We start from the raw sequence: 25,509 nt of genomic DNA, 5'->3' as shown, positions 1-25,509 counted from the left end.
GGTAGAGGAGAAGATGACTCTGTATGTGAGCAGGAGAAGGGAATTGAAGAGATTGGTGAAGGAGAGTAAGAAGAGAGTAGATGAAGAGTTTGGGAGGAATCTGAGTGTGAAATGGAGGGAGAGTAAGAAATTGTTTTGGAAGGAGGTCAAGAAAGTAACACAGTGTGAAAGGGAAAATAGTAGGACAGTGAAAGATGAGAATAATAGATTGCTGGTGGAGAAGAGAGAGAAAATGAGGAAATGGAAGGAGCACTTTGAGGATTTGTTGAATGTAGAGAGTGAGAGCAGTGCGAGTTTAAGTGGTTGGGGAATGGCTGGGAGAAGAAGAGATGAGTGAAGGGAGGAAGAGATCAGTAGAGCAGAAGTAGTTGTAGCAATGAAGAAGATCAAGATGGGAAAGGCCCCATGAATTGATGGAGTGTGTGGTGAAATGTTCAAGTATGGGGGTGAGATTGTTGTGGAGTGTATATGGAAATTGTGTAGATTGGCTACGGAAGAGGGAATGGTTCCAGTGGACTCGAAATCAGGTATGATTGTTCCTTTATACAAAGGAGAATGGGAGAGAGACGTATGTGGTATAGGGGTATTTGTCTTCTTAGTGTGGTTGGAAATATATATGGTAGACTACTCATTGATAGGGTTAGGCATATAACAGGGGAACTAGTTGTAGAAGAACAAGGAGGATTTAGGAAGGGAAAAGGGTGTGTACATCAGATATCTGTTCTAAGATGTTTAGTGGAGAAGTATCTAGAGAAGGAAAAGAAAGTTTATTCTGCCTTCATGGACTTGGAGAAAACATAGACAGAGTAGACAGGCAAGGTATGTGGAAGTTATTAAGAATATATGGAGTGTATGGAGATTGTTGGGTACTGTGAAGAGTATGTAAGAGGGAGCTATGGCTATGGTGTGAATTCTTTTATCCAAATGTGAGACTGAAACAGGGATGTGTGATGTCTCCATGGCTGTTTAATATATTCGTGGATGGGGTTGTAAGGGAGGTGTAAGGTAGGGCAGTGGATGTGGGGGAGGCTCTAATGAATGAGGGTGAGGTGTGAAAGATTCCGGTGTTGCTGTTTGCTGATGATATAGTATTGCTGAGTGAAGTTCAATGGGAGTTGTAAGGATTGTTGAATGAATTTGAGACAGTGTGTAAGAAGAGAAATCTGAAAGTTAATGTAAACAAGAGTAAAGGTATGGTGTTTGAGAGGAAAGAAGTCACAGAATATACAGTGACGATGGATGGTGAGGATATGGAGAATGTGAGTGCATTCAAGTACTTGGGTAGTTTGATGAGTAAGGATGGAACTTTTGGGGATGAATTGCTTGAAAGGGTACAGCAAGGTAAGAAGGTTGTTGGCTCACTGAAAGCAGTGATGAGAAATAGGGAGGTGAGCATGGAAGTTAAGAAGTCACTGCAAGATAGTATTGTGATCCTCACCCTGACGTATCGAAGCGAGGCGTGGACCTTGCTAGAGGGGAACAAGTCAAGAGTGAGAACAGAGTAGAAATGAGTTACCTGACAGGAGCATGTGGGGTGACATGGAGGGACAGGTTGACGAATGAAGAAGTGAAAGAACGTTGTGGGGTGGATGTGGATGTGACAGAAAATTGGGAGAAATACACTGAGGTGGTTTGGACATGTGGAGAGAATGGAGAATGAAAGACTAACTAAGAGGGTGTATATAGGTGAGGTGGAGGAGGGAGAGGGAGGGGAGAACCAAGGGTAAGGTGGAGGGATGGAGTTGAGAGGTATACGAGGGAGGGGGGAGTGAGTTTGGGGGAGGGCAGTCAAATGGTGGGTGACAGAGCGACTTGGAGGCGTTTTGTCTGCGGCCACCCTTTGCGGGATTAGAGCATTGGGCTATAGATAAATAGAATCGAAGTTCATAGGTTCTGCATTCATCATTCTACAATCCACGTATTATTCTATGCAGCCTTTCTGCTACACATTATTATATCTGCAATGACAGGTCTTCTAACTGCCTACCCACTGGTAAAGGTGATGTCCATAATAATTTAATTATCAGAACGGCTTTTTTGCTTATTGTCATTCTGTCAAAAATTATCTAACCGAATTAAGAAGCTTAGATCGCACATCGCACAGAATAGAAAAACTGTATAATGCAAATAACTAGGTAATTGATGGTGTTGTACATACGTATCTGTAAAATATTTTACAAATCATATGGGCAGTCAGTCAGGCGTCTTGCACTGAAGTACCCAGAGTAGAGGAGATTTTATTGCAGAAATAATGGTTGCAGTGGAAAACCCGAACAATGGTTGGGAAAAGCAGGAACATTACCCGTATGTCCTTTTGAGAAAGTTTTTTCGATGTGTTTTATAATATTCACAGAGCCCTTTTTATGGTAATATAGATAAAATAATTAAAAATCCTCCGTGTTATAGTTTGTGATGTTAGTTATAGACTAGAAAAAAAATGTTCCATAGCCAGAGAGCCTATCTGGAGGGAAAAACATCCAGCCATACACACAAGTACTAATTTTACAAAAATAATATGTATCCGGAACAGTACACTTTTATCTCCTTCAGAAATCTTGCCATTGTATGAGAAGTTTTGGTATCAAATCACAGAGTCAGGCGAACGTAGTATCTTTCCCAAATAGGTTAACTCGTTTGAGCTAATTATCATAAAAGACACATTCGGGCATAACATGCAAAGGATTTATACCTCGTTACTCGTCGTGACTGACGCACTTCCTGATTGACAGTGGTACACACACACACACACACACACACACACACACACACACACACACACACACAGGTGGTGAGATATGTCGTGGATTTTATGTTGCAGTGATGTCCTTCTAGAGAACATAATTTTTGTGATCCTAAATCTACGTCTTTAAGGGTTATGAAGCTTTCCGTTTACATTAGATACGTCTGCTGCCGGATAACTGGCTTCTTCTCAGTTAAGTACGATTGCCTGCAAAAGTTCTCATCCTCTTCCTTTCAGTAGCTCAAAACATTATATATATTTTAGCAGCTGAAATTAACAATTGTTAAAAGTGGCTTTTTAACTAACCCAGGGGTTCTCAAACAGGGGATTGCAAAACCTCAGGGGTCCACAGAATTGTTTCCAGGGAGTATTTTGGGGGATTTTGCAAAATCAGTATAGAGTATACTAATTTTGCTAACTTTATTGCTCTGCTTTCCTTTTTAGATGGCTTTACATTATGTGAAAAGCCTCATCGTTTCCTGCAACCAGGAAACCATTTACAATGGGTGGTGGTAGCTATACAACAAACCCAAACGTCCTCCCTACGTGTCAACAAGTGGGTTGATGAAGGGTTTGTGTCCCTTCCCGTAAAACAACTAACTCAAACAGCCACCCCTTACGGGATTATAGCGCCTGGCCATAGACAGAGAGATACAAAGATAGATAATTTAAGAGATGATTATTGAAAATGAGGACATTACGTCCCATAACACATCCATATCATTCTTTAACACTCAAATGTGACATTGATGTCATGATTAAAATGCTGTGTCAACAGAGACATAAATTTTGCGTGCACGTTAACATTCATTCGCATGGCAAAGTAAATAACATTTTACGACAGCTAATGTGTGCTGCCTTTCTGCAAAGGATTAGTGTTACTGGTACATCAATCTGTATTTCGTGCTTCGGTGATGGGGATACGAATCAGTGATCTAATAACTCAGAGGTTATGTCACATATATAAGTTTGAGAAAGCCTAAATTAACCAAGCATATTATAATGATTAAATGCAATTTTACACAAGTTAAAATGCAATAGGTTACTGAATGTCAAAAGGAGGAATGGAATTTTTGCAGGGGTCTGTAAAACTGTAGATACTAATTCTACTTCAAGTTTCATCCGAGCATTTCTTTTAAAATGCTCTTTCATAATTTTCTGAAAAGTTTGTGTCTCCGCGATGCATCACTGCCTTTCGGAAGCCGTCGTAGATGTCTCGTTATAACGAGGAGTATCATTACTTATATCCTGAACTGTACAATGGAAGACACTACCTTTGGCTATACAAAATTACTTTCAGATATCATTAACAAAAATGGACATCAAGCGTTCCCCACGGGTAACAAGCTTGGAGGATCGCTCCAGATTTGTGTGGATGTGGGTGGGCGGGATGTCTGCGCGTGCCATAGCCAAGGAGACAGACAAAAGCCTCGCAACCGTGTGCAAGTGGATCAAGAGGTGGCAAAAGGAGGGTCACATCTACACCAGATCCCGCAGTGCCATATATTTTAAGCAATGTTCTTACTACGTCAGCCCATTTCCAACCACAATTCTTCCTGTGAATACCTGCAGTTGCAAAAGAATGCTTTGTAGACGAAGGAGAGTAAGCCTTGTAAATTCAGGAGTACCATATCAACAATATCCACTATATTATGGTGAAAATGTAATGCGTTCACTGCATGATCACAGGGAACCCCAAATGAATTCTTTTTATTCATGTCACTTACTAAGAACTTTTTCAACACTGCCATTAAGTAGTGACAAAGTTCACAGAATGAGTATGTTTCGGTAGGGAGAGATTTCTTATAAGGAGGTGACCAGACACAACAGTCGTTAACACTCTCAAGCGTTTGTAATTCAGCCTCAGCTGAATATAATCGTCTGGCATTAACTGGATTTGACTATTAGAGCAGGCTTTTCTGTGAGGGAACTAGATATTGTAATATCATGCTGCTGCCAGATCATTCTAGTCAGCCTAGGAAGACTCTTGTGCGGCAAAGTGCTAAAGGGGGCAGTGGGCTATATTTTGGGTATAAATAATAATAACTGACCAATTTTCATGGAAATTTAATACACCACAAAAAGGAAACCATAAATATTATTTGTATATGAACAAAGTTAGCACTGGTAGCTTAAAAATTATCATATTGTCGAGTACTTCATAGCTCTGGCAATTTAAATTTAGGTAAAAATTTCAATTTTGTGATAAGTGGGGGCGCTCACCATCCACTCACTCGATGTAGTGCTGTTCTTGGGTGTCTAACCTTTCCTCTCCTCCATGCTTCTTTCCTTTCATCATCGTCTATCTTTCTTTCCTTCATTCTTTTCTCGTCCTTCTGCCTACGGTGACTTTACACTCCCTCTTCTGTCTTTCTTTCCTTAATTCTTTCGTCTTCTTTCTGCCTGTGGGTGACTTTACACTGAGTGACAAGTCAAATGGTTTCCTGTACACCAGGAAACCATTTACTACGCTGGGTGGTAACCATATAACCAAATTTTGGCGCCTGGTGGTTTAGTGGGTAATTACGGAGCTCCAGTCAGATTGAGCCGGTGAAGGTTTATATCCAAGGGATGGTTGGGGTTTATTGCTCACATAATGCCACTCAGGGATAAGTGAGACTGGTCACTTAAATGCCAGGACCAACTTGCCTAGCCCCGAGTTCCTACGCTTCTCATGGGGTAACGTAGGATTGGATGATGAATGATGAATGAATAAAAATTTCAAGCGATTTTATCAAATAATTTTTTTCCCATCTTTCTTTTTCATATATCAACTTCAAACTTCCTTCACACGTAAGTAGGTATTTTATTTGTGTTGTGTTAAATTTTCAAGAAAATTGGTAAGTAAGTATACGGTTCTTACCCAAAATATAGCCCACTGCCCCTTAAAAAAGTGTCCATTAAGACTTTCAGTAATACTTTCTCACTGCTTTCTTCAGATGACTTTCATCTGAATAGAGGAGACATTTAACATTTAAGGTGTTATATTGTTTGTACTCTAACCTGGCCTAAAACTTTAATTTCTACGCCTTGAATACCGAGTTGTAAAAAACATATGATGCTAGTCGCAATGACATCTTATGGAAAGAATGAAGAGCTGCAGAAATATCTGTTTCCTTCACTGCCCTACGTGAGTTAAACTGCAAAAGCACGAAAATCTGGACCAAGATAAAAAAAAAAAAAAAATAAAGCTACAGTACATTTCTCTTTTCTATGGAGTTACCGTAAAATGTATATGGTCAGCTGAACTTAAACTTTGCTTAAAACTTAATCTGCAGTGGGAGTTTTTTTACGATAACTTCTGAAGCACTTGACAAAGATAAACCCGTTACTTTACAACGTTGTGCACCATTTGTTGATATTTTATCAACGCGGATACTGCTCGTAATTAAAGTACTTTGCATTTTATTTATGTGAAACTTCTGTCACTGATTTTGAAAGTCCTTTCCCTTAGGCTCACCAGCTCTGCTGTGTAGTCACTTGGATTAACTGGATGTTGGTTTTCTTTCATTTACTGTATATTATAGCATTCATGAATATTACAGTTTAAATGTTTCTTTACCAGTTATCATACACAAGGTTTCTTCTTGCTGGCTGCTGTAGAACAGTCTTTGGTTATCAGACAATCTGTGAACCCAGTACCTGACTTTCTGACTTCACAGACTTAAGATATGCAGCCTTCATCTCCATTCTAGCCATAGGATTCAATATATTTACAATGCAAAATGTAAAAAAAAAAAAAAAAAAAATTATGGAGAATAGGCATATACAGAATATTAATTCAGTCGGCAGCTTATATTCACAGTTAATACTGGCATATGTGAAATTTTAGATGTTGACCCATAATGTATCCCTTCATGTCACTGCAAAGACATTTTCTTGATATTACCCGACAATCATCCCATACCCAAATCAACTGTGGTTCTACGGTCCTGTGTGGTTAATTCATTTTGAAAAGATCATCTTAAATTTCACGTTCTAAAGTGACTGATGCTTCAGTTCAAAGACAAATTTTGTATTCATCGTCTATTGTGTAAAAGAATAGGAAGCTGGAACCCTGGACAAAATGTGTCCTCTCCGGGAATAACTGAAAAATAGGAGTTAAAATCAGGATCCGTTCATCTCGTGATTCCTGTATACATGGGTTTAGCGTTGGAGTAATTGTAAGTGTAATTTAACTGAAATTTAATTAATTACAGAATTTAGTAATCGTAATTATAATTGTAACTGAAAATAAAATTGATGTAATTGTAATTACAATTAATTAATTGATAAGAGAATTATAACAATTGTAATTGTGAAAGGGGAGGAAAGTGGTACCGGTAAGGTAACCCTGTACCAAGCTGTCATTAAGGGATTAAGATGCCCAGGGATTAACCCACCTAAGCCACGTTTTGACAGTTCTACTGACTTTGTCCCAAACACTTGTTCTCTCGTGGGACCTGACCCAGCTGTTTGTTCCCCTTCGATCGGAAATGCCAAGGCCCAAGATCTCGTGGTGGAAGAGGGGTATGGTCCAGAGCCCTTGCTCCTCCTTAATCCCTAGATTTTACCAGTCACCGATGCCAATGTCACCAGAGAACTCCTCCTACTCAGGCCGCTTGGTAGAGGCTGGACTGAACAAAAACGCGCAGAAAAGGCTAGACAAACTCGTTCACATTCTCTCCTAGACACACATTCCTCACGGCTCACACATACAATCTCTTCCCATCAGTGAACTACATTAACAGAGACTGGGAACTAAAGTCTCGTGTCCTTGGTTGTGATGATTCAGAAGGGCGACACATAGCATTTAACACTGCATCTGCCTGTGAGGAAGCTGTCAATCGGTTCAGTATGCAACAGAAAGTAAAGAAAGTTGTAGCTGATAATGCATCTTAATAGTGAATGCGTTTGACATAATCTTGCCAAGTTTCTACTTAGATCAGGAAGAAGAGGGGGCTGGAAATTCATGTGACCTTAATATCATTGATGAGGATATCCGCTTAGATGTTCTGACTTACCTTCCTCAAAGAATGGGATGTTTTGCACATACTCAGCAACTGTGTGTGAGATATGGGTTTACTCACCCAAATAAAAAAAAATCATTACTTTCATCAACGCATCAGAAAATTGCATCCTTGATCAACTCAATGAGGAAATCAACAGTAGCTGCTTCTTACCTTCGATCTAAAGGGATTGTTCTCCAGACACACAATGTGACAAGATAGAATTCACAACCGAAAATGGTGAAATCTAAACTCAAAAACCCTGTGGAGGTGCATAATGTAATTGATCTTCTGTCCCAGAGAAAGCAGAGGAGTAAGAAACTCATGCCAGTGGATATTTCTGCCTTAAAGGAGCTTGAGATTGTCTTTGAACCTTTTCACGAGGCCTTGGAGGTTGTGGAGGGACAGAAGAATGTGACCATACCAGTGATTCAGGGACTTAAACACTCACTGGAGAATCTAATTCATAATACTTTGCCAAATTACAATGCTGTGAACAACTGGCTAAAATGCTATTGAACTCCGAAGAAAAGAATGGATTCATACACATGGAAATTAGAGATATTCATGTGGAGGCTTTTTTGTTTCCTAGGTTCAAACTGGACTAGCTTTCATTACAAGAGCAGAAGGACCAAGTGCGTGCTGGCATATGTCAAGGAAATGCATAAAGAATTGGAGGTGGTTCACGAGGGGTCAACAGTGGCTAAAGAAAGTAACAAGGATGATCTAGCAGGATTACCGGAATCAAAAAGACCCAGACTGTTCTCTTTCATACCAAAATGTTCATCTATCTGTCTATATATTGCATCAATCTCGTAAGGGGTAGCCACAAACAAATCGCCTCCATGTCGCCCTGTCCCCCGTCATTTCATTGCCCTGCTCCCAGTTCACATCCCCCTCTCTCATATACCTCTCCATCCCATTCCTTCATCTCATCCTTGGCCTTCCCTTCCCTCTCCCCCCCCTCCACCTCACTCACATACACTCTCCTTATTAGTCTGTCACTCTCCATCCTCTCCATATGGCCAAACATCCTCAGTGTGTTTCTCTTAACGCTTCCTATCACATCCACATCCACACCACAACATTCCTTCACATCCTCGCTTGTCAGTCTGTCTCTCCATGTGACTCCACATGCTCCTCTCAAATAACTCATTTCCACTGCTCTCACTCTTGTCTGTCCATCCAACAAGGTTCAAGCTTCACTTCCATATGTTAGAGTCGGTATCACAGTATTGTCATATAGTAGCTTTTTCACTTCCATGCTCACTTCCCTGTTTCATGTCACTGCTTTCAAGGAACCAGCAACCTTTCATGAAAGCTCCAAAATCAACGGGGATCATAGGGAAGCGCAGTGTCAGCGCGTCTTTTATTCAGGCAGTATTTAGAGGAAGGAACTCTACCATTTTCCAGTGATCCAGTACTATACAGTACTTGAAAGAAGTGTCACAAGCTTTGCATCCATTGAAGAACCTTGTAAAAGAGGTAACTGGGTGTAGTGCTACATCTGCTCCATCAGAGCGAGTTTTCAGCATTGCCGGAAATTATTTCACTGTAAACAGAGCTCAACTTGGTGTCACTGCCTTCCGTTCAGTGTTTTTGATTAAGTGCAATAGTGAATTATTCGAAAAATTACCAGCCTTTTAGTTACTATCTGCAACTTCTACAAAAATGAATGTTTAATTTTGTTTTCAAATTAGTCTGTGCCACTGTTTGTAAATAAAGGACAACCTTACAATGCAAAATTATTTTTCTTAACCCAAATGATTTTTTTTCCCCCCAAATTCGGGAATTTGTAAATATAACTGTAATTATAATTGATTTTGCTTTGCAGTAATTGTAATTGTAAGGTAACTGCTATTCCAAAATGTATTTGTAATATTAACTGTAATTTTGATAAAAATGAAAGTAATTGTAACCGTAATTGTAAATAAATATTTGAAGTGTAATTGCTCCAACCCTGCATGGGTTTAAAAGATTGGACGTAAGGGGCAGAGGGAGACTGACATCAGCTGTACATATGAAGATTTGAGAGGATCGGTTAACTTTTGTCTTAGACAGCCAGACAATAAAGGGGTGTGAGTACATAAGTAAATGGGTACTGCATTCCTGCCGTAGTTAGGGGAGAATGCAACCATAGAGTTCAAAATAATTTGATCAGTGATATGGTGAGCGCGCCGACGAAAAAAGTTGAAGGAGCTGAGTAATAGGTGAGATGCTGAGATGAAGAGGCTATGACTCATAACTAGATATATTGGCATTAATATGTCATAACAATATGTATTAGTTATAGGCATGTGATAATTATAGCCATTAGTACATATCATAGTACAATATGTACCACTTGTACAATATGTAATATCTGGTGTTCAGGTAGAGACGTACAAATCCTTTGACCAAAATGCAAAACACATACCATTTTCCAGACGATCAAGAATCCCATTAGGCAGCAAACACGTGGGGTAACTGACGAAAGCTGGTTAGTCCATAGGGCAGAAAAGTTCTAGACATTACACACCCACCCACCGAGCAGAATGTATTCCCAGAAATCGGAGGTGATAGTCAGTGAGCCAGAGAGAACCAGAGGAGACAGAAGGGGATAGAAGAGACGTGAGAAGGAAGCTTAGGAGACAGGCTAGTGTAGTAGGTTTTGCCGTCACACAAACAATAGTATGTGGGTCACTGTCCGTCACATCACGATATACTGTAGTGTATATATATATATATATATATATATATATATATATATATATATATATATATATATATATATAGTATATCGTGATGTGACGGACAGAGTGACCCACGTACTATTGTCTGTGTGACGGCAAAACCTGCTACACTATATACGTACTACACTATAAATATATATATATATATATATATATATATATATATATATATATATATATATATATATATATATATATATATTTATATAATGTAGTAGTATATATATATAGTGTAGCAGGTTTTGCCGTCACACACACAATATATATGGAGCCTCTGCGGTAGAATGGTACAGTGTGCGTTTCGCACACTGGTGAGCGGGGGTTCACCTCCCGCCAGAGTTGTAAAAACTTTGAGAAGCGTTCACCAAGCCACTTGCTACTTTGGCGGACACAAGGGGTGCTGTGGTTGAACCAGTGTTTCATATTAGTATGCTTGCACCCAATCGGCTTAAGGCGGGCCAATTACACTTGGTTCACAGACTACACACAAATCCAAAGCCACTACAACACTACAATCACACTCACAAGCACTTCTCACGCTACATACAGTCTCTACCAGAAAGCCTAAGCCACTAGGTAGAGATACATTGGCTGTATCGTCCCTGCTTCGGGAGGGATAGGCCGGTCCTGCAGTGGACCTCAACGGCTGATGATGATGATATATATATATATATATATATATATATATATATATATATATATATATTTAAGTTCCAACATGCTTGCATGCATCAGCCTTGGTCACCTAATGGCGACTTTCCACGCTGCTCGATGTCTGACAGCCTCCCTTTTCAGTCAATTGTCCCCGAGGTCTTATTCTGTTACCTATTTCCAGGTCTTTTCCGGTCTGCCTCTCGCAACCCTACCACCACCGTTCACACTTCAACCTTCTGCACCCAGCTGTCATCCTTCATTTTCTCAACATGCCCAATGCATCTCAATTTACCCTTCCTCATAACAACACCAGTAAATTCCAATCCCATCCTTCCTCTCAGCTATTCATAATCCTAGCTCCTCCAGACATTCAAGGATGCACTATATATCCATCAAATCATTGTCATTTCCGTTCATTTGAACCTACGAGGATCCTCTTCTTTTATTGCCCAGGTCTCTATACCATACAGGAGTACACTGTCACATACATATATCCCCTAGCGCTGAGGGTGAACCCTGTCAGCGTCAGGAGAGGCAACATCTCCTCGAACTTCCTCTAAACATAGCTTACTCTAGACACAGACCTAGCTTCACCCCCACTGCCAGCACGTAACATGTTCCCTAAATGACAACACTCAAACACACACTATAATTTGTAGAACTTGTAGTGAAGTTTTGTAGATCAGTTATACATATATTAGACTCGTTGACGAGCAGTTGTTATACGTGAGTAGTTTTGTAAGTAGATAATCTTAATTCCCATTGTCATGCAATGACAGGAGAGGTAAAGGTGAGTATGGGACTATTTTTATTTGTCTTGAAAATATTAACAAAGTCTCTCACACAAGAGTGAAGTATAGAGTCCCGCGAGCTAACCTCCCTGTCCCGCTCTCTCTCTCTCTCTCTTCCACCCTCTCGCCCATGTTGCTAGGCTCCTTCTTCCTAATACCTGTCGGTTCTATGGCCTGTCTCCTTCTGAGCTCTGCTTCCTAAATTCTGGTGTAGCAGGGGTCGTGTCACGTGTGTTACACTGTTGTTGAAATGTTCTAGAAGCCTGTGTGTGAGTATGTGTGTATGTGTGTCTATGGTCACAAGGCGCTGTCGTGTGCCTATCAAGCATTCCTTGAGTTAGAGTGTGTAAGCATGTTTAGCATTGCTCGATTCTCGCAGACACAATACCTATCTCATCCTCTGACTTGCTGCTTCTATCTGTCTGTCTATCTATCTATCTATCTATTATGATTTGTAATTATAATATGGAGTCCTGACACTGCTCGGTCACGTGCTGGAGGTCCTCTAACAGTAATTATCATTGACATAGGCTAATCTATTAGTACATAATATTGATTATAATACTGTATACATATAATATTCACGTTAATATTGTACTGATCCAGTAATATTACATTTTAAACAAGTTGTATACATAATTGAACAAATGCAATAGTTGTTGTATGACATTTTGTAAGATGTGTATGTATAATAGACATACGCATATAATTGTGCGATGGTAATACTGCTAGGTTATTACATTACATATTGAGTTATCCCTTTAGTAATGTCTAATATTTCACCTAACGTGTGTGATGATTCTGGTAATACAGAATTGTGGTAACATTGTATGAATTTACATAATATTGTCGTAACATTGTGGTAATACATAACTGTAACATTGTATGAATTGTTACCATACATAATTGTATTGTAATTGTTACATTGTAGTAACATTGTAGTAATACATAATTGTAACATTGTATGAATTGTTACATAATATTGTGGTAATGCATAATTGTGTTGGCCTTATAATTGCAGTTACATTTTGTTAATGCAACTGTTACATAACTGTGTTGGCCTTATAATTGTAGTTAAAGTTACATAAAAGTTACATCTTGTTAATGCAACTGTTACATAATTGTTACATATTGTTTGTAGTTACGTAATTGTAGTAAGTGTAACATAATGCAATCGTTTGTCGTTACATAATTGTTACATATTGTTTGTAGTTCCATAATTGTAGCAAGTGTAACACAATGCAACCGTTTGTCGTTACATAACTGTTACATATCGTTTGTCGTTACACATAGTTGTAGCAAGTGTAATATAATGCAATCGTTTGTCGTTACATAATTGTTACATATCGTTTGTAGTTACATAATTGTAATAATTGCAGTCCTGACATTGAATCCGGTCATGCTGCGGTTGATAATAATGATGATGTGCCATGCCACTAGCTTGTGGAGACAACAATTTGTTTTTTTGTTTGTAGTTTATGTGGTATTTTGGCATTTATAGTAACACTTACACTTATTTTCATTTGTTTGTTATGTGATCTTACTCTATTTCTTTCTTCTTTTTTTTATGTATCGATTTTCTATAGTTTGTTTTTCCTCGTTTGTCTACGTTTTTTCGGTGTTGTTCGAGGTTGCATAATTGCTGGCTAATACCCTTGGGACCCTTTTTTTAAGGTTTAGTTTATATTGCACAGATATTACTGAAAATTATATTGTATAGTCCCATATTTTGTTAGTTTGTATAAAAAATATTTATACACTATATACAGGATTAACTATATACATTATATACAGTATTAACTATATACACTATATACAGTATTAACTATATACACTGACTTGTTGTTCACTTGTACCTATCGTGGGCAATATATGTGTCAGCACTGTGTGGAAATCTTTGTCTTCACGATTGTGTGGAAGATGTTGTTCATTCTTGCTAACGTCATTTGTGTTGGCCACTTTTTTTTTTTTTTTTTTTTGGTTTTCCTTGTAACTTAATTTCTCTGTTTCCACTAGGTAGCTTTAATTAATAAATGTTTAATACAGTTCTTTTAATCACTCACTGAGTAACTGTGATGGTATATTTTCTTTATTACTTTGTAGATGTAATAATGTATAGCTGTATGTATGAAATACGTATTTTATGTAGGTATAAATGGTAACACTCGTTGGTAGTAAATAAATGCTATAGTAAATGAATGAATATACTGTATACAGTGTAGAATATTTATTGTTGGTGATTATTTAGTGATTGAATTATGCAGATAATTGAAGTAAGTATGTGTACGTAAGTTGTAACTATACAGCACGTTTTATATGTTTGTACAGAAGTTTTTTTGTCTATCACTGTGTATTGTATAAATGAAGTAACTATGTAACTCACTAATTTTTACCGTGGTGGGAATGGTGTGAGTGGTGTTGCACGTGGTGATAGGGTTGTTCTTCACAGGTTGATTGACGTGTTGTGGGGTGTCAGACACACGTTGATAGGCGTGGCGTCCTGTCAGCAAACACGTATGGTAACGTTGACTTCCCACACTGGTAGCTGTGGTGAGTAAATGAGTAGCAATGAGTAACTTGAGTGAAGATAAGTGAGTAAGATGGGTTGTGAATATGGACTTGGTATTTGCTTCGTCGTCTTGACCTCTGTGAACCTGCGTCAGCGGTGGAGGTTGGGGAACGGTAGCAGAGATAGGAGGGTGAGGTCAGGTGGTTGTGAGTTGAGAGTCGTGTCTCACTCTTCATTTGTTTGTTTTGTTTTTCTTTCTCGACGTATTCTCGGTCCTTTCCTCTTGTGATTTACTCGTTGTGGGATGAAGACTGTCTCTTCTTGTAGGTGCACGTAGAAGCTTATGGAGATGTCTTGTAGACTTGTTATTTGTAGTTGATCGTATATGGTTGTAGTTCGTTGGTTCGTCGTAGCAATTGCAAGATTGTTTGTATCAGTATTTTGTTAATCTACTGGCAAACGTCCTGTGATCTCTTCACCTCTAAATCAGCGTGATGATCAGGGAGACGAAGGAGAGGTTGGAGAGAATATTGTCAGGAGCTGGTTGTGAGTTGTTGGTTGTAAGAGGTATTTTTTTTCAATCTTGATAATATGGAATCAACTGTACACTCGTAGACTCGTAGGTTCATAGGCTTGTAAACTCGTAGGCTCATAGGCTTATAGACCCGTAGACTCGTAGGCTTGTAGCTTGTATTCTGTAGGAATTCGCTGTAGGACTGAAGCTAATCTTGATTAGAGTCTCGCATGCTTTTGTAGAAATTCACTGTAGATTCGTAGACGAGATTCGTACGTTTGCTGCCACCATATCTCACAATATAATTTGCAGAACTTGTAGTGAATTTCTGTAGATCAGTTATACATATATTAGACTCGTGGACGAGCGGTTGTTATACGTGAGTAGTTTTGTAAGTAATCTTAATTCCCATTGTCATGCAATGACAGGAGAGGTAAAGATGAGTAGGGGACTATTTTTATTTGTCTTGGAAATATTAACAAAGTCTCTCACACACGAGTGAAGTATAGAGTCCTGCGAGCTAACCTCTCTCTCTCTCTCTCTCTTTTCCACCCTCTCGCCCATGTTGCTAGGCTCCTTCTCCCTACTACCTGTCAGTTCTATGGCCTGTCTCCTTCTGAGTTCTGCTTCCTAAATTCTGGTGTAGCAGGGGTCGTGACACATGTGTTACACTTGTTGAAATGTTCTAGAAGCCTGTGTGTGAGTATGTGTGTATGTGTGTGTATGGTCACGAGGCGCTGTCGTGTGCCTATCAAGCATTCCTTGAGTTAGAGTGTGTAAGCATGTTTAGCATTGCTCGATTCTCGCAGACGCAATACCTATCTCATCCTCTGACTTGCTGCTTCTATCTGTCTGTCTATCTATCTAGTTATTTATTATGATTTGTAATTATAATATGGAGTCCTGACAATAAGACTCCCTGGCAAGATCAGTTTTTCACCCCTGACATTGTCTACATGCCTTCCTTAACACTCTACACACACCAAATCAGCATTATTTCACAGTCTACCTTTAATACCACTGAATCTCTTATACATCCATTTATCACAAAGACTGCACAAGATGGAGTTACTTACCAAACCATTGTGGTAAACTTCACGTGGCCACACTTCCTCTGCTTGTTGAGTGCTGCCTTGCTGTGGTGAACAAGCTTATGTGCTGCATCTGCCTAGTTGCAATCAGGCACTACTAGCTGCAAGATTTAGTAACAGCCAGACTACAAAATTTTTTTTCCTTTCGCCATTTCCTCTTCTTTCGGTAAGGGCTGAGGCGTTGCCCCTGCTAAAGGACTTTGGTTTTGAAGCGTGTAGCACTTCGTGACTGGATCCCCTTCCTAATGTCGGCCAGTGATCCTTGGGTGGACTCGAACCTCCGACCCTTCAGTCAGGTTGGAACGCTCTAATGCACCAAGCCATGGTGGCTACTGTAACTGCAGGGACTCGGACCAGCGCTCGTAAGTGTTTAACTCAAGCACTAAACAAAGCTACAGACTCATCCTAAAAACCCAGTAGTTTGTTGGGTTCGCCCTCTGACCCTCACTGTCAGACCCAGATATCCACCTGTGTTGGCTGTATGAGTTTCTGTCCATTCAGACTACTAACAGTGGTCAGATAAAAAACACTCCCCCTTCGGGGGTGGGGAAAAAGAGGTTGTGGAGGACGATATCAAGGCCACCTCATCTCTCACGTCTCCCAAGACCCTCTTGAATTGGGACCCTGCTGGAAGAGGTGGTGGCGTTTGTGGGTGGGGATAAGGAGAGTGTAAATGTAGATGGTGGAGCCAACCATACCCCTCATTTCCCACCACCCTCCTCGGCTAAAGTCCAGACGGAAAGGGCGGTAAAGTCTTTTCAAGGGTAGGGATGAGGAGGGCATGGAGATTGGCCAGGCCACCTCATCCCCCACCTCTCCTGAGACCCTGTTAAGTCCCAGTCCTGGCTGGAAAGAGTTGAGTTGACCCTTCAGTGCAAGAGACAAGCCTAGTGAGTGGTGCTGCCATATGGTGGTAAGCAGGCTTGAATACTGCTTCGGCCTCGTAGCAGTGAAACTACTGGCAGCCACACCTAGTAGCAGCTTGACTACTAGCATCGGTCATACTAAAAGCACTTCCCTCACCTCAGTTATAAACCACCTAGGATGGATAATACTGGGAGTTTCCCTCATAAACAAATCCATGTGGAAACGTCTGAGAGATGCCCATGGCATGCCTTGGAGTGTTTCAGACATACTGTATACATACATATATATATATATATATATATATATCCATCCATCATCCAATCCTACATTGCCCCATGAGGAGCATAAGAGCCCGGGGCTAAGCAGTTGGTCCCGACATTTCAGATGAGATTTTTTTTTTTTTTTTTTAATGCGAGGAAGAAGGAACCAAAGGCCATAAGCCCGCAGTAACAGTTCCCTCCAAGAGAAAAACAAAATACAATAGAGAGCCAAATTCAAGATCTGATCATTTTGAGATGCCTGGACACACTGCGTTTGAAAGACTGGAGATCATAGGCAGCAGGAAATACAGATAGAGGGAGACAGTTCCAGAGCTGACCTGTTGCATAAATGAAAAACTGGGAGTAATGGTTAACTCTTGCATTAGAGAGTTGGACAGAAAAGGGATGAGAGTTTGCTGCCAGACGGGAGCTACGCGCTTGTCATAGAGGTGGAGAAATGCAAGCAGACAGTTCAGAGGAGCAGTGACCATTAAAGTAGCGATAGAAAAGAGATAAAGATGCAACAGTGCGGCGAAGAGACAGAGGTTGAAGGGAGTCAGTAAGAGGAGGAGAGTTAATGAGACGAAAAGCCTTTGACTCCACCCTATTGAGAAGAGCTGTATGTGGGGAGCCTCCCCACACATGAGAGTTGTATTCCACACAGGGGCGGATAAAACCTCTGCATAGAGTCAACAATTGTGCAGCGGTAAAGAAAGAGCGGAGTCGGTTTAGCACACCCAATCTCTTGGAAGCAGATTTTACAAGGGATGTAATATGATCTTTCCAAGATAAGTCCCGAGTAAATGAAACCCCAAGCATGTTCAAGGATGATGCAGGATTAAGCTGAATATTATTAAACATTCATGGGTATACCTGTGGAAGATTTTGTCGGGTTCATAGGTGTAAGAACTGAGTCTTAGATGCATTAAAGACAACCATATTATTTTTACCCCAGTCAGAGATACGAGCCAAGTCAGACATTAGGTATGCCATAGCCTCATCCCTTGTTTCTTGAAGTAACTGTTGAGATGGGCATTGTGGGAACCGAATGGAAAGGTGAAGGGTGGAGTCATCAGCGTATGAGTGGATAGGGTTAGATGTACAGCTTAGAAGATCATTGATGAATAAAAGGAAGAGAGTTGGTGATAGAACAGAGCCCTGAGGAACACCACTGTTGATAGATCTAGGAGAAGAACGATGGCCGTCTACAACAGCGGCTATAGAACGACCAGAAAGGATGCTAGTGATGAAGGCACAGATAGAAGGATAGAAACCGTAGGAGGGCAGTTTGGAAATTAAAGATTTATGCCAGACTCGATCGAAAGCCTTTGAGATGTCAAGTGCAATGGCAAAGCTTTCGCCAAAGTCCCGAAAGGAGGATGACCAGGAGTCTGAAAGGTAGGTGAGAAGATCGCCAGTGGAGCGTCCCTGACGGAACCCATACTGACGATCGGAAAGGTTGTGATAGGAAAGATGCCTTAAAATTTTTCTATTAAGAATTGACTCAAAAACTTTTGAAATACAGGACGTTAAAGCAATTGAACGATAGTTGGAGGGTTGGGAGTGGTCACCCTTCTTTGGGACTGGCTGAATGAGAGCAAACTTCCAGCAAGAAGGAAAGGTACAAGTTGACAGACAAAGGCGAAAGAGTTTGCCTAGGCAGGGTGTAAGCACAGAAGCACAGTTCTTGAGAACAACAGGAGGGACCCCATCAGGCCCATATGCTTTGTTAGTACTGAGGCCAGTGATGGCAGAAAATTCATCAACTGAAGAAATTTTAATGTCAGCCATGAGGAAGTCAGAGGGGAGAAGTGATGGAGGAACAGCACCGGAATCGTCTAAGGTGGAATTGGAGGAGAAAGTCTGTGCGAAGAGATCTGCTTTATCAGTAGAAGAAATAGCTACAGAACCATCAGAGTAGAAAAGAGGAGGGAAGGATGATGAGGTAAAATAGTTAGAAAGATTTTTGGCAAGGTGCTAGAAGGAGCGGGAAGAATTCGAGTTGGAGAGTTGAGAGCATTTAGTATGGATGAAATTATTTTTAGTAGAGTGAAGAACAGACTTAGCACGATTCCGGGCAGAAACGTAAAGATGATGTCATTCAGGGGTGGGTTGGCTCCGGTACCTTTTGTAGGCCTTCTCCTTGTTGCGGACAGCATTAGAACAAGCGTGATTAAACCAAGGCTTTCTTGCATTAGTCAAAGGATATGAGAAAGGAATGTATGCTTCCATGCCCGAGAGAATAACCTCTGTAATGCGCAAGGCACACTCAGATGGCTCACGGCCATGGAAGCAATAATCATTCCAGGGAAAATCAAAGAAGTACTGCCTGAGGGCCTCCCAGTTCGTGGCTCCAAAATGCCACAGACGACGTTTCCCTGGAGGGTCCACAGGCCGTACCGGAGTGATAGGACAGGTTAAGGTAATAAAGTTGTGATTGGAGGAGCCCAACGGAGAGAAAAGATTAACAGAGTAAGCAGAAGGATTAGTTGTGAGGAAGAGGTCAAGTATGTTGGAGCTCTCTCCAAGGCGGTCAGGGATACGGGTAGGGTGCTGTACAAGCTGCTCTAGGTCATTAAGGATAAAAATGATGAAGGCTTGTTCACCAGGTGGATCCGTGAAAGGAGAGGAGAGCCAAAGGTGGTGGTGAACATTGAAATCTCCAAGAATGGAGATTTCAGAGAGAGGAGAAATGGACAGAATGTGTTCCATCGTAGAAGTAAGATAGTCGAAGAATTTTTGATAGTCAGTAGAAGTAGGGGATAAGTAAACAGCACAGATATATTTAGTCAGAGAGTGACAGGAAAGCCGAAGCCAGAGTGTGGAGAATTCAGAAGAATCAAGTTCAGGAACACGAGAGCAAGATAAGTCGTTGCGTATGTATACACAACAGCCACCTTTGGCTTTGAAATGAGTATAGAGAAAGCAGGAGGATACAGAAAAAGGTTTGCTGTCGGTTGCCTCAGACAGCTGAGTCTCCATCAGAAAAAAAAGGTGAGGTTTAGAGGAGGAGAGGCGGTGCTCAACAGAGCGAAAGTTAGATGAAAGGCCGCGAATGTTGCAAAAATGAAGAAGAAGAGAGTCAGACAGTGGTTCCAGGCACCTTGAGTCGTCACCGGGAGAGGGGCAGATGGCGGGGGCATTTATGTTCCCTCCGAGGCTTGATTAATCGACGCCATTTTTGTTGAATTTTGAATAGGAAGTGTAGTGTGTACTGTGCATGTAGTTTGGTGAAGATAGTTAGAGAAATTTGTACTGGAGAGCATGCTGGCCTACTCTCTGTGTAACTGAGACACTTAAAAAGTTCAGCAAAGGTGGATGGTCAGGAACTAGTCCTGAGGGCTGATGAAACGGGAGCTCCAGCACTCCCTGTCATCAGCTTTCCATCCACCTCGGGAGTACTGCCCTGCTCGACTGGTGCTACAGCTTCACTCATCCCTGAGTGGCATTACATGAGCAATCAATCCCAACCACCCCTTGGATATATACCTTCACCGGCTCAATCCGATTGGAGCGCAATAATTACTCACTAAAGCACCTGGCGCCAAAATTTGGTTATATGGTTACCACCCAGCATAGTAAATGGTTTCCTGGTGTACAGGAAACCATTTGGCTTGTCACTCAGTGTAGAGTCACCCACACGCAGAAGGAAGAGGAAAGAATGAAGGAAAGAAAGACAGAAGAGGAAATGTAAAGTTACCCGTAGGCAGAAGGATGAGAAAAGAATGAAGTAAAGGAAGACGGAAGAGGATGGAAGGAATGGAGAGAGGAGAGGAAAGGGCAGACACCTGACAGCAGCACTACATTGAGTGAGTGGATGGTAAGCGCCCCCAACTACCACAAAACGTTATGCCAACACCATCTGGTGTTTCCAGGCGGTTACCCATCCAAGTACTAACCAGACCCAACTTTGCTTAACTTCGCTGATCGGACGAGAAGCGGTGCACTCAACGTGGTATGGCCGCTGGATATATATATATATATATATATATATAGATAGATAGATAGATAGATAGATAGATAGCTAGATAGATATAGTTATAGATAGATACATAGATATGTATATCTATCTATCTATCTATATATATATATATATATATATATATATATATATATATATATGTTTGTAACCTTTTTGTAAGTATTATATAGTATGTAAATATAGTATGTAAGTAGTTGTAAGTAGAATCCAAGTAGGGCATCACCGCCCAGTGTTATGTCTACGAGCACTTATGAGTCACGACTTCCGTAGTCGCACCGCTGGTCTAGCCTGAGAGAGTGAGCCAGCGATCAATAGCTGTCTGTAAGGGTCTAGGGTCGGACACGAATGCTGTCCTCTGCTGTTGTACAAAGATTCAAGACGGTTTTTAATATATTGTCAGAAAACTAACTCCTACACTTTGTCTTCACCTACGTCTGGCGTCAAGGGGTGTTGACAGCATTAACATTTGGTGGAAAGCGAGTGGGATTACAGTGATTCACGTCTTTTGGCTTAGCTGTGTCTGTCTTCCCACGGTGGTGTCGCTGCTGTTCTTCCCGCGACGACACACAGTCTATCTCTGCCCTAGCCTCCAGCCCTGTTTGCAGTCTTGGTGTGGAATCGTTCTAGCAGCCTTGATGTACTTTTGGGAATTTCCTCCAATTAACACCCCACCTATCACCACGCCACTACAACCATGTAAGGCTCCTGCTCCTATCAACCTACAACCTGCCTTTGCCTGCCTGTGTTCCTGGCCGGCCTGCTGTAAGGGTTAGTTTCAGCCCCCACAAACTCCATCCCAGACCCCACTCCTGGAAGCAGCCCCCAACCGCCGCCTGACGCCGTTACGTCATCGTTTCCCCACCCACCACACACACCGACGTCACCCAGGGAGCGTGACCACTCACACCGAGCTACGTCACAGTCTCCTGCTCCTATCAGCTTCTCATTCCGCCAAGTGGTGAGCCGCCACCCAGTGACGTCACGGACACTTCCACCCAATCACAAGGAGACGAGAGCCTCACTTTTTCTCCAACCTTGGCATGGATGGCATCTTACTACAAGTATTTCCTACCTGCATTTTCATGCAATTCCTCATTCCATCACAATGATCAATCCCTTTCTACAGAGAAGCCAAGCTGTCTCTATAGATTGTGATATTTTCACCATTTACTTTTATTCATTCATTGCATGCTGGTCCCTCATTTTTCATTCAGTCAGAATTTTTCGTTCACTCACTCCTATTCATTGTATATATATCATTTCTTCACAGATTACAAATATTTTTATTTGTTTATTCTCTCATTTATTCATCCATTTGTTCATTTAGTTTCATTTGCTTACTTCCCATTCTGTTAATGTCCCTTTTTAAAAAGGTAGATCTCTCCTCTATTGAATCTGACGGTAAAACAGATAACGCTGTATGTAGTGATAATGTAAATATTCAAAATGGCAAATCTTATAGCAAACCAACCGTAAGTTCCCCACCTGTTTCTACTACTGTTACTCCTACCCTAAAGCCAGATATATTAACTCCAGATACTCTATCATCTTCTCCAACTAATTCTCCTGAAACCACTCAGTCTTCTCCATAGCCTTCATCCTTCCCTACTACTACACATACACCACCACTACCCACGACACACACCACTACCGCCACGACACTTCCTTCCCACACACTGTCTCAGTTCACTACTGTGCCTACATCCTCACCTTCGCGGTCTCACCCTCCACCTCCCCAATCCATATATTTGGATGATGTTAATAGACCCAAATTTACAGGAGAAGATAGTACTGTTTCGATTTACGATTTCCTCGGAGAGGTCGAAAATGACATCCACAATCGCCAAATCATCACTGAACCCTTGAAAGTTTATTACCTGCTAAGTCGACTCCATCATGGCAGATCACAAATAGGAGCCGCTATTCGTGTGAGGCACTTCAAGAATTACCAAATGTTTGACGCGTTTCGCCAACGGCTTATTCAATACTGTTGCCAACATTCCAATGCTGCATCTCAAATAGGACTGACCAATCTTCTCAAACAAATGGAGGAGGACATGAAGGTACTTCCCCAACATGCAAAAGTAATTGAGGCTGCCACTACTATGAAGGCTATGAGTTCAGAGTTGCGCCAATTATTCCGTGGTACTCAGTGGGTAACACAAAGCAATGGAGAGGTCACGATTTCATTACATAATTTTCCAGACTTGTTCGGTTACTTTAGATTTCTCAACTGGCTTTCGGACTCCCAAAAACAAATAGCACTACAAATTGGCTTTAACTCAGGAGACAAAATAGTGGATATTAGTAAGGCCATCGTTGAAAGGTCAGGAACAGACTTCACTCGCCAGGTCGATTCTTACAGTTCACCCTATCCCTCTGCAGGTGGTACTGCGAGAGTGCTACACACCAGCATTACTTCATCTGATCCCTCTCGTTCGCGACCAACTACAAGAACCAAACCTAGTAATCGGCCTCACTCACACTATCGCTCACCTTCTAGCGGTCGTGACAATTCAACTCTGCGACGAAGCAAACAATCCTCAATTGTGTGCTGGCACTGCAGTAATGTAGGTCATTGAGAGTCTCGCTGTGCACGCAAAGAAAGATGTTTTCACTCACGGGAACGCCCGCGCGCACCTTCGCGGTCCCGACGTCTAACATGCAAATACCATAAGAATAGCACAACTCACTCCAGGGATGAGTGTTGTTACCTTAAGAGCTGTCAGTCGTGGGAAGACGAGCACTTGGATTGGAGAAATGTAACCTAACAGCGGAAGATCCGCCGGTGTCTGAAAAAAAAGGCAACAGAAAATCAACTCCCCATTCGTCAGGTAGGACCTATAACAACTTTAGGCTTAGCCATTCTAGGATGGAGTATGAACGGGAACACAGATTGGCGATTTCTTGGTATACCCAGTGGCCGTACGTGTGTGCCAGGATTTCCCACACCCTGTTGCTGATGTGTGCTCAGTTGCTCAGTCCACCAATATTTCATCTAATCTTGAATCTCATGTGAAACAAAGTGATTTCTCAGAACACCGACATCAATTAATTAATCTCTTGCGAGACAGATTTGGTAAAATATAGTATTACATTACAGCCTGGAGCTCAGCCAGTATATATACCTGCCTACCGTTTACCACACAGCCAACGTCAACAAGCCGATCGTCTTATTCAGGACATGTTGGATAATGAGGTCATTGAACACCCTGATAGCCCGTGGAACAGCTCACTATTTCTGGTTCCAAAGAAAGGTGATCAGTTACGACCAGTCATAGATTACAAACGCATGAATGCACTGACTGTCCTGGACAGATTTCCAATTCCTGTACTCACTAATTTGCTGGAATCCTTAGGCAAAAATAATTGTGTTTTTTCCTCCCTAGATCTTTTAAGTGGATATTGGCAAGTCGAGATGGAAGAATCATCTCATCCTATCACGCACTTCAGTACTCCATCCGGACATTACCAGTTCCGTAGACTTCCATTCGGTTTGAGAAATGCACCTTCAGCGTTCATGTGACTAATTCATACAGTTTTCTCCGGCATGATAGGTCACTCAGTTTTTGCTTATCTAGATGATGTCATAATCGCTAGTCACTCGGTGGAGGAACACTTAGAAAAATTGGCCGAAGTGTTCACCAAACTCAAACAAGCTGGACTTAAGATCAAACTATCAAATTGTGACTTTTTACGTAAGAAATTCCAATTCCTAGGAAATGTTGTTGATGCTCACAGAATTCATACATCAGATGACAAGGTTAGAGCCGTGATGAATTTCGCAACTCCAACCAACACCGACGCTGTAAGTAGTTTCCTCGGTCTCAGTAGGTATTATAGAAGGTTTATTAAAGGGTACACCCAGATAGCAGCGCCGTCAACAAAATTGCTAAAGAAGGATGCGTCTTTTGTGTGGGCTGATGAACAGGCAACCGCATTCACAACACTGAAAAATGCTCTAGCACAATCACCAGTTTTAGCATTCCCTGATTATTCTAAATTATTTCTTCTCTGTACTGATGCTTCCAGAGTAGGCCTAGGTGCCGTTCTCATGCAATATGACTCCGAAGGAAAGAAACGTGTCATTGCCTATGCTAGCTGTGTGCTAAACTCCGAGGAAAAGAATTACAGTGTAACTCACTGGGAAGCCCTTGCCGTGGTCTGGTCCCTAAAACATTTCAGCGACATCATCTACGGATATCATGTTCACATCCAAACAGACCATCTTCCCTCATGTGGCTTGTTTTGGGGATGTAACCTTACCGGACGACTTGCACGTTGGGCAGTCACTGTGACTGACTATAATCTGACATTTGAATACGTTCCTGGAAAATCCAATGTCGGAGCCAACACCCTCTCGCGGCATGTTGCCACAGTC

The 25,509-nt window shown here is 41.3% G+C and overlaps 2 protein-coding genes and 1 pseudogene across 2 annotated transcripts in view; 2 read left to right on the top strand and 1 right to left on the bottom strand.

Moving 5' to 3' along the window:
* Positions 1–25,509, top strand: part of LOC145407423 (uncharacterized) — a 583,744-nt gene that overhangs the window by 526,956 nt on the left and 31,279 nt on the right. The window lies entirely within an intron of this gene.
* LOC145406073 (uncharacterized) overlaps positions 1–25,509 on the top strand; it is a gene marked incomplete at its 5' end in the record, with an annotated part of 204,237 nt that overhangs the window by 167,537 nt on the left and 11,191 nt on the right. Inside the window, 2 exons of the mRNA XM_080277262.1 lie at positions 8,029–8,154; positions 16,532–16,667. Of these exons, the coding sequence (XP_080133388.1) occupies positions 8,029–8,154; positions 16,532–16,667 (262 nt within the window). The remainder of the gene's footprint in view (positions 1–8,028; positions 8,155–16,531; positions 16,668–25,509) is intronic.
* On the bottom strand, positions 20,997–21,115 carry LOC145409069 (5S ribosomal RNA; annotated as a pseudogene).

This window comes from Coenobita brevimanus, chromosome 8 (assembly GCF_032717465.1).
Source record: "Coenobita brevimanus isolate Jiangsu-jjx chromosome 8, ASM3271746v2, whole genome shotgun sequence".
NCBI lineage: Eukaryota > Metazoa > Arthropoda > Malacostraca > Decapoda > Coenobitidae > Coenobita > Coenobita brevimanus.
This window is presented reverse-complemented; position numbering and strand designations above follow the sequence as displayed.